At 34.9% G+C, this 12,789-nt stretch overlaps 1 protein-coding gene across 1 annotated transcript in view; it reads left to right on the top strand.

Moving 5' to 3' along the window:
• LOC114466795 (cadherin-4-like) overlaps positions 1-12,789 on the top strand; it is a 393,955-nt gene that overhangs the window by 248,455 nt on the left and 132,711 nt on the right. The window contains exon 5 of the mRNA XM_028452546.1: positions 8,812-8,848. Coding sequence (XP_028308347.1) covers positions 8,812-8,848 — 37 coding nt within the window. The remainder of the gene's footprint in view (positions 1-8,811; positions 8,849-12,789) is intronic.

Raw genomic sequence — 12,789 nt, 5'->3', positions numbered from 1 at the left:
ATTTTGGGGGATATACAGTATGAACCCCCCCCAAGCCACTCTCTTTTTCTCCCCTGTCTGAGCATTATTTCACATATTTATGTAATATCTTTTAGGGCTGCACAATTAATTGAATTCTAATCGTGATGATGATTTTGGTTGCCACGATTAAATAAACCATATCGTTGACAATATTAACAATTACAGTGTGAGCTCTGCTGCATATTTAATCAGGCACTTTCTTAACCTTTAGTCAGCATTGAGTCATTTGGTGGATTAATGAGAGCTGTGATTGTTTCCAATGAGTTGCATTTTGTGAAAGCACTTTGTAATAGTGTATTTATTCAGTTAATCCTTGGTACATTTTAAATTATTGGGTTAATTTCTGTTTTGTATTTTTTTTTAATTTAAAGCTTTATTTTGCACTGTAAACTGTTCATAAAGTAGTGCAAAATAAATACAGATTTTCCCCTAGCGTGATAAATAATTGTGATTATAATATTGGTCATAATCATGCAGCCCTAATATCTTTATAGCGGCATGGTTCCACAGTATTTTGCTTTATTAATCTTCATAAAGTATTGGAAGTAATATTCTGTTTCATCCTGTAAATTGTTGTATTTCTATAAGTGAAAACCTTTTCTTTCACATCACGTTTGTCCTGTGCATTGCACTATACTGTACATACGAGATGTCTTGATAAAGCATGAGAGCTTGGTTGATGGAACTCAACATGACACCCTAGCCCATGCTCCTCAAAACCCAATCGTACACACACACACACACACACACACACACACACACACACACACACACACACACACACACACCATATGCCAGGTTGCTTGACACATTTTCTTTAAAGCAGTCTTAAAAGCCTCTTTTCTTTCCTGGTTGTCCATCTAATGAAGTCAGCCTTGAAAGCGCTGTTTCCTCTGGCAGGTACAAGCCAAACCTCTGAGGAACCTTGACCAGGGAAGAACAAACAGAGAGAAAAGCTTTTTATAGGCTGCATTGTACAGAACCTTCAACTTTCAATATGTGCCAGAAGCCATTGCTGTCTTCCAACTTAGCAGCTTGCCTCTGTGTTGTAGTTTATTGTTGTTCTCAAATGTCAACTGCTTGGGAGGTGAACTGCAAGGCTTTTTTTCCTAACTAAAGTAATATAAAACAGAGAAATTGGCACAGGTTTTATCAACTGTGCATTTTGTTGCTAAGTTCACCAGACCAAAGGAACCTTGTAATTTGATTTGGAACTTGCAATTTTACTCTCGCAGTCTGCTACAGTAAACTTGTCAGTTTTGTCAGTCCCTGAGTACACTTTTAACACCTTCTTCTTCTTCTTCTTCTTCTTCTTCTTCTTCTTCTTCTTCTTCTTCTTCTTCTTCTTCTTCTTCTTCTTCTTCTTCTTCTTCTTCTTCTTCTTCTTCTTCTTCTTCTTCTCTTCTTCTTCTTCTTCTTCTTCTCTCTTCTTCTCTTCTTCTTCTCTTCTTCTTCTTTCTTCTCTCGTTCTTTCGTCCTTCTTCTTCTTCTCTTCTTTTCTTCTTCTTCTTTTCTTCTTTAATTCGTGAATGGATCGGGCTAAAATTTGGTCGTTATAATCTATGGATGTGTACGCATCAACTCTCGGGCCCAATTTTCAATTTGGGGCCCCAAATGTATTTCTCATTGATTTGCGAGTCAAATATTACAACGGTTGGTGGTACTGAATCATTGACACATATTTTTCAAATGACTACTTAGTTCTTGTTAGATCGGAAAGCAGTTTGGTATGAATAGTCTATGAATGAATTTGATGAGACGCTTGGAGCCCTTTTTTTGAAATGCGGCCCGGGGGCCCACCTACCATTTCCGGTCATTTCCAAATTTATGGGAATATAGTCGTGTGATATATCGGTAATTTAACATAGATTACGATTATGCCTCCCCCCTTTTTTAGGCATGTTCCATTAAAGTTGCTTTCTCATTTATTTGTGAATCAAATATTGCGACAGTGGGTGGTACTGAATCATTGATAAATACCAATTTTCAAATGACTGCTCCTCCGTTAATGCTCTTGAATAGGGCTGTAATTTGACATGGATATTCTATGAGCGGATGTCCAGAGCCTCTCTGAGACTTTTTTGAGGGGGGGGTACCTTTTCCGGGAATTACTAATATTATTGGAACGTAGTTGTGTGATAGATCGTTTCAAAGGCAATTCAACATAAAGTATGATTTTACGTCGCACATTTATTTTTTTTACTCTGTGGAACCAAGTCATTTCACTGAATACTCAGGAACGTTAATCCCCCCCCCCCACCTAGGTGTAACACTGCTCTCCCTATTTATATCCTTTCTTACTTAGGGAAGGCTGGTGATGGACACAATTAAGCAATAAAATAAACTAATTTATTTCATTACAATAACAAAAAATGCATTGCTGTCTCATAATGATTGCACTTCTTGTAGTGTTGACCTTTGACAGCATGTGCAGACAAGTGAAAAAAAAAAAAAGAATACTGGGAAACGTGGTATGTGCTATTCGACGTTTTTTTTTTTTTTTTTTTGTTTTGTTTTTTAAACGAACTTAAAAAATACAACAATGTATCCATATGTAGTGAATTTGACAACATATTTGCACACTGCATTAAAGGAAATAAACATATAGTTAACAAACAAGCATTCTGGTCAATCCAATGGGTCGTGATGTTCCCATTATGTGCAAAGTATTTGGTTCCTAAGTTCATTGAACTATTGGTTGTTGTATGTGATGGCAAGAGATTGGTTTCTATACCTCTTGTTTCTGATTTAACCATTAATGCAAAGCCAAAATTGCCAAAAGTGAACTTTTGAATTCTTTGTATCAAATATCAATCAATATATCAAACTTATATACAAAGTGCTTCACAGAAATTTGTTAATGTGATTGACCAAGTTAAAAATTGATCAAAAGGTTTAGACGAATACTCACAGACATACTGTAATTTAATAAAATAATTAATAACAAAGCAGAGAAGGGAACATTATTTTAAAAATATAGAACAATAAAATTTGCATAAAAAACACAAAAATTAACAACCTTAAAAATTATTTAAAAAAATCATAAAGCACAATATAGCTATTTTAACATGGTGCTGTCTGTATTTTATGGAAGTTTTTTATTATTTAATCAAGTTAAGTTATATAAAACCCCACTTACCGCACACATATATATATATATATATATATATAATATATATATATATATATATATATATATATATATACAGTATATATATATGTATATATAGTATTATTTAATTTATTTTTTGTATACTTTATGCTTTCCTTATTTTTTCTTTTTGTATTTAACTTTCTTGTTTGCATGCTCGTTGTGTCTTTGGCTGCTGTAGCATGTGAATTTCCCCACTGTGGGATAAAATAAAGGACAATCTAATCCAATCACTACATCTTCATTGATGAAGTGTACATTATTTCCCTTTATTTGTATATAAAGTGGATGTAAAAACCCTGTTTTTGCAGAAATAAACAATGTTTCTGTGTAGGTATTCTGTTTATGAGAGAAAATGAAGCATGAAGAAGACGTGAACTATGATTTTAGATGGTGCTCGTTGTGGTGTTTGACAGGTGAAAGCTGTGTGCAGCTGTTTCTGCTGCTGCTACGTTATCTGCTGAACGCTGTCCAGTTCTTGAGGAATCGCTGTTATTGAGACGAGCTGTAAGGAGCAGGAGGAGAGACAGAGGAAAACAATAACGCCTCAACACGAGGGCAGGGAGAGCACAGGAGGAGGGGGAATGGGATTGAGATGGAGCACTGGTGTTCATCACTGGGTTTTTGATGCAGCTTTACTGCCTTGCAAGCTTGAGATGCAGCATTTTGTTGTACCTTTTCAATGCTGATAGTGATATGTAAATGAGATGGAATTATGAAATACGGGGTTCCTGTAGATCCTTAAAAAGTCTTAAAAGGCATTCAATTCATGAATTTAAAATGTCTTAAATCAATTATTCAGAAGTCTTACATTTTAACATGAGTATGATTTTATGATTGTATTGAGTCACACTTCAAAATAAATTGTAACATTCATCTTTTAAAAAAAAAAATGTATAAACAACATGGGGAAAATGTCCTGTCCAACAAAAATGTTGTTATTTTTTTTTTGTATTTTTGTTGTTATTTAATAGATTTCTGGCTATTTTTGTAGTCATCTTGTTTTTGTAGAGATTTAGATTTTTTTTTTTGGTGTATTTTTTTGCCCCCAAATATGTTTATTATGAAGTTGGTCTTAAATATAATTTGAAATGGAAATAAAAAGTCTTGCATTTAATTTGACTAAAGATGTGGGAACCCTGAAACAGACAGTAGTTATCATGTAGGATGTTAGGGTGTCCCGATCCAATATTGATTTTGGATATCGGTCTCATATCATAATTACTGCATTTATTGATTTTATTTTTCACTGTCTTAAATTGTACTTTACAGTATATATTTAGTATTTTTTTTTATTGGATTTATTGTTATTTTTTAGGTTTTTCTATTTTATTTAATTTTTTTATTCGATTCAACTGTGAAATATTTTTACATTTAAGGTTAAAAATGTTGTACCCCAGTCAGGTTTTCTAATACCTACTGTTGGATATCAGTCTTTTATCATAATAATTTGTAGAATATGCTTACATTTAAGTTCAAATATTGGTTATTTTGTACTGTATATATTTCATTTTTTATTAGATTTATTAAAGTTATTTTTCAAGATTTTCTTTTTTCTTCCCTTTTTTTTATTTAACTGCAGAAAATTTTATGTTTAGGGGTGATTTTTAATATCAGTCTCAAATCATTTTTTAATTAAATTCAACTCTAGAAAAATGTACATTTAACGTTAAACATTTTGTACCTCAGTTTGTTTTTGTCATAACAACTGTTAGTAACGTTTGATTTTGGAAATTATTCTATCATATATATTGCGATTATTGATTTATATTTATATTTCCAGGTCTTAAATTGTAGAAAATCATTAAGTTTAGGTTAAACTATTGGTTATTTTGCACTTTAATGTATATATATTTTTTAGTTTTGTATTGGATTTATGGAAGTGTTTTTTCAGGTTTTTGCAATTACTTTTAAAGTATTCTATTCAACTGATAAAATGTAAGGTAAAAAAGGTAAAAAAAAAAAATCATCATACATTCCACAATATGAAATAAGTAATAAAAGTATGTAAAATGTGGGCTGTTATCGTATCGTATTGATATCGGTATCAGCCAATAACAAAGGATGCAATATTATAATAAATGATTGTTCCATAAATCAACAATTTTATTACATAGTACAAGTTATAGATATACACATGATATTGGTATATGTATATATTTGTGTGTTTCTTTCCACCTTAAAAGCTTGATGTGCATTATTTCTTTATGTCTGCCAACATTGATGATTCATAAAGAACATGTTTGTGAGGAAAATGGAAAATCGTCCTCTTAGTCACACATTTCTTATTTGGACATTTTTCAAAGCGACAGGTTTGCGATGGTCATTTCTCTTTTTGCTTCCGGCGAGCGCGTGAGCACAAGCCTGGGATCCACATTGTATGATTAGTGTGTGTCTGGAACTAAGCTGTCATTGGTGGCGTGAAGGGGTTGTAAATAACCTTAGCGATGCTCTTCACTAATTGGCTTCATGTTTTCACTGTAAATGACAGGGTTGGATGTTTATAGTCTGTAGTATGGCAAATTATTTTTATGTATATGTATATATATAAATGACACACACTTTACACACCGAACACCAATTATTGTGTCTGCTTAGTTGAGACACTCGCTGACACAGAATGCTTCACCTGAATAGTTTTATTCATTCATTCCTCTTCTGTACAAACTTTATCCTGTGCAGGTGTCAGATGTTAGTCTAAGGCAGTGTTTCCCAACCAGGGGTACGCGTACCTCTAGCTGTACGTGAACACATTGCAGGGGTACGTGGTACATTTCAAAAGTCTGTCATTAAAATTTTACGTGTACGCTATGACTTGTTTTTAAAGTTTAAGTGCCTGTTTAAAGGGGACATATTCAAAGAAGCTCCTTTTGTGGTAAATGTCATAAAAGTTATATATAACACAGGCAGGTTAATTATTTGTTTTGTATTTATTTATTTATATTACTTATTACTTATTTTTACTTTTTCTTATTTTTTCTAATTTAATTTTTTTATTTTTCTTTAATAACAATATAATCATAATATACTAGTATTAATAATACAGTATTGATAATACAGTATTAATAATACAAACATTTACTATGATTTTATTTTTTATATTTATCAGTTTTATTGCCTGAATATTAATGGTTCAATTTAAGAAGATGAAATAAAAAGGCTTGTGTTGAATATTCAGTTCTGTTATGTTCTACTTTTGGAGAATCATGAACATGTATGAGTGAGGGGGTACTCATGGTTTGACAAAAAGGCTCAAGGGGTACACAAGACAAGAAAGGTTGGGAACCACTGGTCTAAGGCACGTTTCACTCATGCAAACTGTTATTCTGATCATTAACAACATGCAAACTTACTAAAAAAATGTATGTTTTTGTTGTTTCAAAGGTGACAGAGGAGAAAAGTCCAGATGCTACAAGGAAAGCGATGAAGGATTCATTTGAAGCTCCGCCTCCTGTCATCACGTTTTCTGGTCATCGAATGAACAGCACCAAAGGTCTACGGAGACAGAAGAGGGACTGGGTGATCCCTCCCATTAATGTGGCCGAAAATTCAAGAGGACCATTTCCTCAAATGCTCGTCAGTGTAAGTGACATTTTGACTGTTATTGTTCCCGGTCCGGACATAAAAAGAAGCAACGCATTAGTCACATTACTGGTGAATTGAAACGTCATTAATACATAAATAAATCAAAACCAAAAAAATGGATGTCAAGGAAAACATGGACATGATATGTGGAACCAGAGGTGGTGTAATGAATCTACTGGTGCTACTCGTTTCTGATCCACTTCTGTGTGTGTTGAAGGCTGCTGTTAGCGGTATTTATAATGTGCAAAATAGATATTTTTACCTCCCTCAAAAAGCTGAGCAGCTTTTTATGAACTAAAACATCCACAGACTGGATGAAAACAGGAGCAGGACCAGAAAAGAGCTGAAATAAATCCTAAACAGTCCTATTGTGTGAGGAGACCTGGTCCAGGACCTGTGGAGGGTAATGAGGTGCAGCGGCCTTCAGTTCTCTGTAAATATCCAAATATCACACAAACAGAACAAGTTTTAAAAAAAACTACATTTCTGTTTGGTTTTTAAAACAGTAAAACAAAATAACCACACTGTTTATTTGTTATTTTGATTTAGTTTTAAAACTGAATAACCAAAGAACGAAGGGTACACGGATTCATTTTGTCCAACCTCGTATGCAGTGCTACTTGAAGAGAGCTTTTTTATCCTTTTTCATTTTTATTCTAATTTTTTTTAAATAGTGAAACAAAACCATCAAGTGAACGAGGGAAGTTTTGAAACGTCTGTTTTGTAGTTGACGTACTTCAACATCTGGAGTCTTGTCAATGTGTCAGAGTGTGTCATTTCCATCTAAGCTCATTCATTCCTGCAGTAAAAACTACAGCTGCAATGTTTTTCATGAGCTGCTCAGAACCAGAGAAAGGAAAGAGGGAGAAAGAAAAGAATCAAAGAAGTGTTGGGAAGTTACAGTGTGTTCACTCGGTTCAGTAAATAGGTCCATCAGGGACCAGTGGGTAACTGCTAGTTGAGCGTTTAGACGAGAAGATGAAGTGATGTACGCTGATGCCTCTGTTGGGGTCTCATGCTCCCGTCTTTCTTTTTTAATGATGACTGGAGGGCAGGCAAGACCACACTAAGAAGTGGAGATTTTAACAAAAAACAAGGAAGATGGGGAAGGAAGGGTGATTTTTATTTTTATTTAATTTTTTTCAGATGTAATTGCATGTGTGTTTAGTCCATTTTGAGAACCATTTCTAGATGCTTGTCTGTTGAGAAATGTCTATCTTTTTCCCCCCCTTGTGTTGAACAGTTGCGGTGCCAGGATGTTTATTGTGGGTGGGCCCCTAGAAAACTGGATGGTCCCCTTTATTTCCATTTCAAAATTCAGAAAAATTCTAATAAAGGCAGTAACATTTGTATGATTAAAACGATGATATGTTATTCTGAAAAGCATTTACTTGTTGGTCCAACAAAGCAAGGCAACATTACGTAGCATATTTTAGCAACATGGCAATCCATCGTAAGGCGTTAAAAACATGACACTGGAAAAACAAACAAACAAAAACATATATTCAGTTTTTTTAATTAATTCATTTAAAATGAAAAGGAAATAACTTCTCCTCTATCGATGAGTTCTACAACAGCGTTAAGAAATTGTAGTGAATCTAGTGTCCCACTTCTAGGAGGAGCTCCGAGCCCAGGTGGCGTTCCAAGTCACTTTTTCCAAGTAGGATGTTGAAAAATCCAGAGTTCAAAGTTTCAAAGAGTTCCAGTGTTAATTTTGACAACAAATTTTGATTTAGTCAAATAATTTTGACTAAAATCCAACTTAGTTTTAGTCAAAATTTAGTCATCAGGAGTATTTCAGTCATAGTCTAGATTTTGGTAAACGACTTCCGTTACAGATGTAAGCGACTAAAATGTAAAGCATTTTGAAAAAGTAATTAATTAGCATTTATTAACCTGATATGGGTTGGTATTAATGTTTGTCAATACACAGAATAATGTGTAAGACTACATAATCACATGAGTTCTGAATGGATTTTGTCCCATGTGACAAATTTTTATTTTTTATTTTTTGTTTTAATCATATTTTCGTTCACATGTTGTTTTTATATTAGTCATAGTCTACCTCTGCCAATCTACCAATCTACGTTCGTGCACGTACATTGCAAAACGTAACAAAGTTGCATAACTACAAAAACTACGCTTTTATGTTAGAGTGCCATAACTTTTGATGAAAACATGTTTATTACCTGTTCAGGAGAAATTTCGCCAAATCCTGGTCCGTTTGGAATCATTTTAAAAGCAGTAAGTCCCTCCCTCCCCCTTTGAAAAGCAGCTCCGAAATCAATTCTGTCACGGTCACGAAGACGTTTATCCACAAGCTTTGTACCCGGACTTCTCTTTTTTTTTTTTAGTAGAAGCTTAATACGTTGGCAATCGTGGAATGGGTATCTTTGGAGTTTTGGAGCGCTCCTCCATGACGCTATGCTGCTCAGTGATACCTGACGGTGCACGCGCATTCACTTTGATTGACAGAGGCCCACTCCAGGAAGTCAAAGCCTATTTCCTGGGCGAATTCGGCACTTTCTTACATTTGTATAGGGGTCTATGGACGAAGGCGGGACTTATATACATACATACATACAGGTGTAACAATACATGTATTTATATTGAACTGTTTCAGTACAGGGCGTTCGGTTCGGGTACAGGGTTGTGCACGGGTGAGTTTCCGGAACAGAACGGACGTTGCGTGTGTTTACTTCCGCCTGCAGCTACATGCACAAGCTTGTACGTCATGGCTAACGCTGGCGAGAAACAAGAGCTGGAGGACCCTCCCCTATCGCTACAGTCACCTGCTTGGGAACACTTTGGCTTCCGGGTGAAATACTGCAACGAAGAAAGACCAGTGGATAAAACGAGGGCAGTGTGCCAACATTGTTCAACTGAGATCGGGTGTGTTTCCGGGAACACGACGGACATGGTAACTCACTTGAAACGGCACCCCCGAGTGCGAATATCACTGCGACAAGAAAGAAAACGTCCTCAGTGCAAATGCAGCTGACATCGACGTTCAAGCAGCCTCTGCCTAGTAATTCAGATCTGACCAAAGCTGTAACATCTGCCATCAAAGTCTTTATAGCAGCGGATAAAAGCTGTTAACCAGCTGTGAGGAGCTTAGTTCTATAATATTTTATGTATTTTTTGTTTGAGAATATTATTATTATTACCAGGCAGCACTTTACAACAGTATTTTTTTTTAATTATTTTTACATTCTGTATAATGTTAAATACATTGTTGGTTTACTACAAAACAAGCACATTTATGTTTTGCATTTTGTTCCATACTGTACTGAAAATGAACTGATCCGTGACCTCAAAACCGAGGTACGTATCGAACTGTGACTTTTGTGTATCGTTGCACCCCTGATTTATATGAATGACCACCGGTAGTAGACCATAGTAAATAACTCGTTCGCATTTCAAAAGAATGATACATGAACATAGATTTCTCAGAAACTCTAGATATCAGTTTTAAGAGTCCAAATGTACAAGCAGCTGATTGGCTGAGAAGTTTTCACTCAAAGCTTTCCTCACGCTGGGTGGGCAGGGATCAAAAGAGCCCCGTGTGTGGTGTTGAAACTAAGCAAAAAAAATAACCTGATAGTTGATTCATTGTGAGGTGAGTGGGTAAATCATGTGAAAGGCCTTTTGATCAGCCTCTGATTGTTGAGCTACTCTGTGATTTACATGCTTTGGCTTTTTTCTGCTGCTCTGAGTGACATGCAGGCAGCTGCCTTTTCTTGTCATACTCCTGTGTTTTTTTTTTCTCTTCTGGTGCCCACACTAAGCTAGCATCAGTTGGACAGGTGGGGTGACAGCAACCCTCACCTGTACCTCCACGCTTCTACAGCATTGTAACGTTGATCAGCGAGAACAGGATGGGGCAGGTGTCAGAACACAGACCCCCACTCATTGTTCTCTGTGCTTTGCAGCCTGACATCGCTGGAGGGAAATGCTGAAGTCCTGACAGAGCTGCACTTCCCTGCTCAAATGTTATTGACACATTTTTATTATTTATATTTTAGCAGACGGATTTGTTTCCAAAGCTCAAACATAAAAACATTTTGACTGAACATTGAGATTTATATTGTATATCGTTGTAGCTTAATACCAGAGGTGAAAGTAATGGATTACAAGTACTCGCGTTACTGTAATTGAGTTGCTGTTATGGGTACTTGTACTTTTTTGAGTATATTTCTAAATCAATAATTTTACATGCACTTAAGTATGTTTTAAAAGAAGTATGGAATTCATTACCAAAACAGCATTGAATGCTGGTTAGTTTTGAGTTGATAAATTAAGCTATACTTAGAGCCTGCACATTTTTATTTCTTTATTTTTTTGATTCATTGCTGTTGTTTTTATTTTAAAAATAATTGTACATTTTTCAAAAACCTTTTTAAGAGTAAAATTAAACCCAACGGCCTGAACTGAGTGTCAAACAACAAGAACAATCGAACAGTGTCTCTGACAGTAATAAAAATCAAATACCATAAACGGTAAATAGCAACAATAGGGAAAAAGGAAATACAATAATAATAATGTACATACATGCATACAAACACATATGCATATGCATACACATATACATAAGATAATTATATAATATATAAAAATTAGAAATAAATTAACCCAAATTAAGTCTCAAGTACAAGTAACTGTGACGTCTAATACATTGGGTTACATGAATGTGGTAAAGGGACAACGGTGGCATTTGGAATGATAACATGAACAAATAATGTTATTAAAACAATAATAATAGAAAAAGTAAAAATATTTTTTTTTTAAATACTGAAAATAACAATCAAGAGAGTTAAAGTAGTCCATGAAATCAAACATTATATTTTATACAGATGCCTTTGTGGAAAATAAATTAAGTTACAATTAATTTGGTCTGTTCCTTTTTAAGTTTATACATGAGATGTTTACTGTATGCAAGGGAACTGTAGCAAGATTTATAACCAAAAATAAATGTAACTTGTAACTTGTAATTTACTTGTTCTTGTACTTCAGTAAAATGTCAATCACGTAACAGTACTTCTACTTGAGTAGGATATATCAGTACTCTTTACACCTCTGTTAAATACGACACCTGATCGTCCTCACACGTCACAGTGTTGTGAGCGTAAATGTAGACATTGATTATAGATAGGAGGCTGTGTTGTGTGTGAGTGCTGAAGGTCTGTCCGTATGCTTCTACTGAATGAGGGATAATAAAGGATTCTGACTGTAGCGTTTAACCCAAAACGGTAAACATAAACGTATCCAGGGTATTCTAGAGACAAACAAATATAGGTCTGAAGCCCGAACGACTGTAACAATGAGCGAGCTGCGTCATTTTTCACCGTGAACAGGTGTTCTTTGTGGAGACCGTTTTCTTCTGTGGCCAAACAGCCATCAACAGCATGTAAGGCACATTGATTTTTCACAGGGGCTTTCTGAAACCTCCCATTGATCCACACACTTCTCCTAAGGCAGAGAGCCATTGATTTTGTTTGCTTGGGTAAATAAAGACTCAAAGCACCCCCAACTACCCAACCCCCACACTCAATCTTTGTACCTACCATTACAACAAGGGTCAGCAAAAAAAAAAAAAACCTAATAAAACAAAAGAAAAACATGTTGAAACAACAAATTAGACCAGGATTAAAATGATGAATGGTTCAGTTTTTGGACAGTTAAATTAGCTTTTTTTGTTTTTGTTTTCCTGCTTTCTGACTATTGTCAGCAAACAATAGATAAATCAATAGAGCCAACTGGGATTCAGGTTGTCAGTTTTAGTATAAACAATGGTGAAACTGTAATGATTAAAAACATCCGCATTTAATCTAATATATATGATATGCTCGAGCCCGGTGTTGGTTATTTTTTGCTTTGTGATCCTTGAAATCATTACACTTTTTCACCCTAAACCTACAATATTAAAGGATATATTCACATCTGTAGGAATTATTAAAATTGAGAGTGTAGAGTGTATAAATACAAGAAACACGTGGAAAGTTAATTCCACAGTCTATACGTAACACTGACTC

The sequence above is a fragment of the Gouania willdenowi genome, chromosome 7 (genome assembly GCF_900634775.1).
Source record: "Gouania willdenowi chromosome 7, fGouWil2.1, whole genome shotgun sequence".
Classification (NCBI taxonomy): Eukaryota; Metazoa; Chordata; class Actinopteri; order Blenniiformes; family Gobiesocidae; genus Gouania; species Gouania willdenowi.
This window is presented reverse-complemented; position numbering and strand designations above follow the sequence as displayed.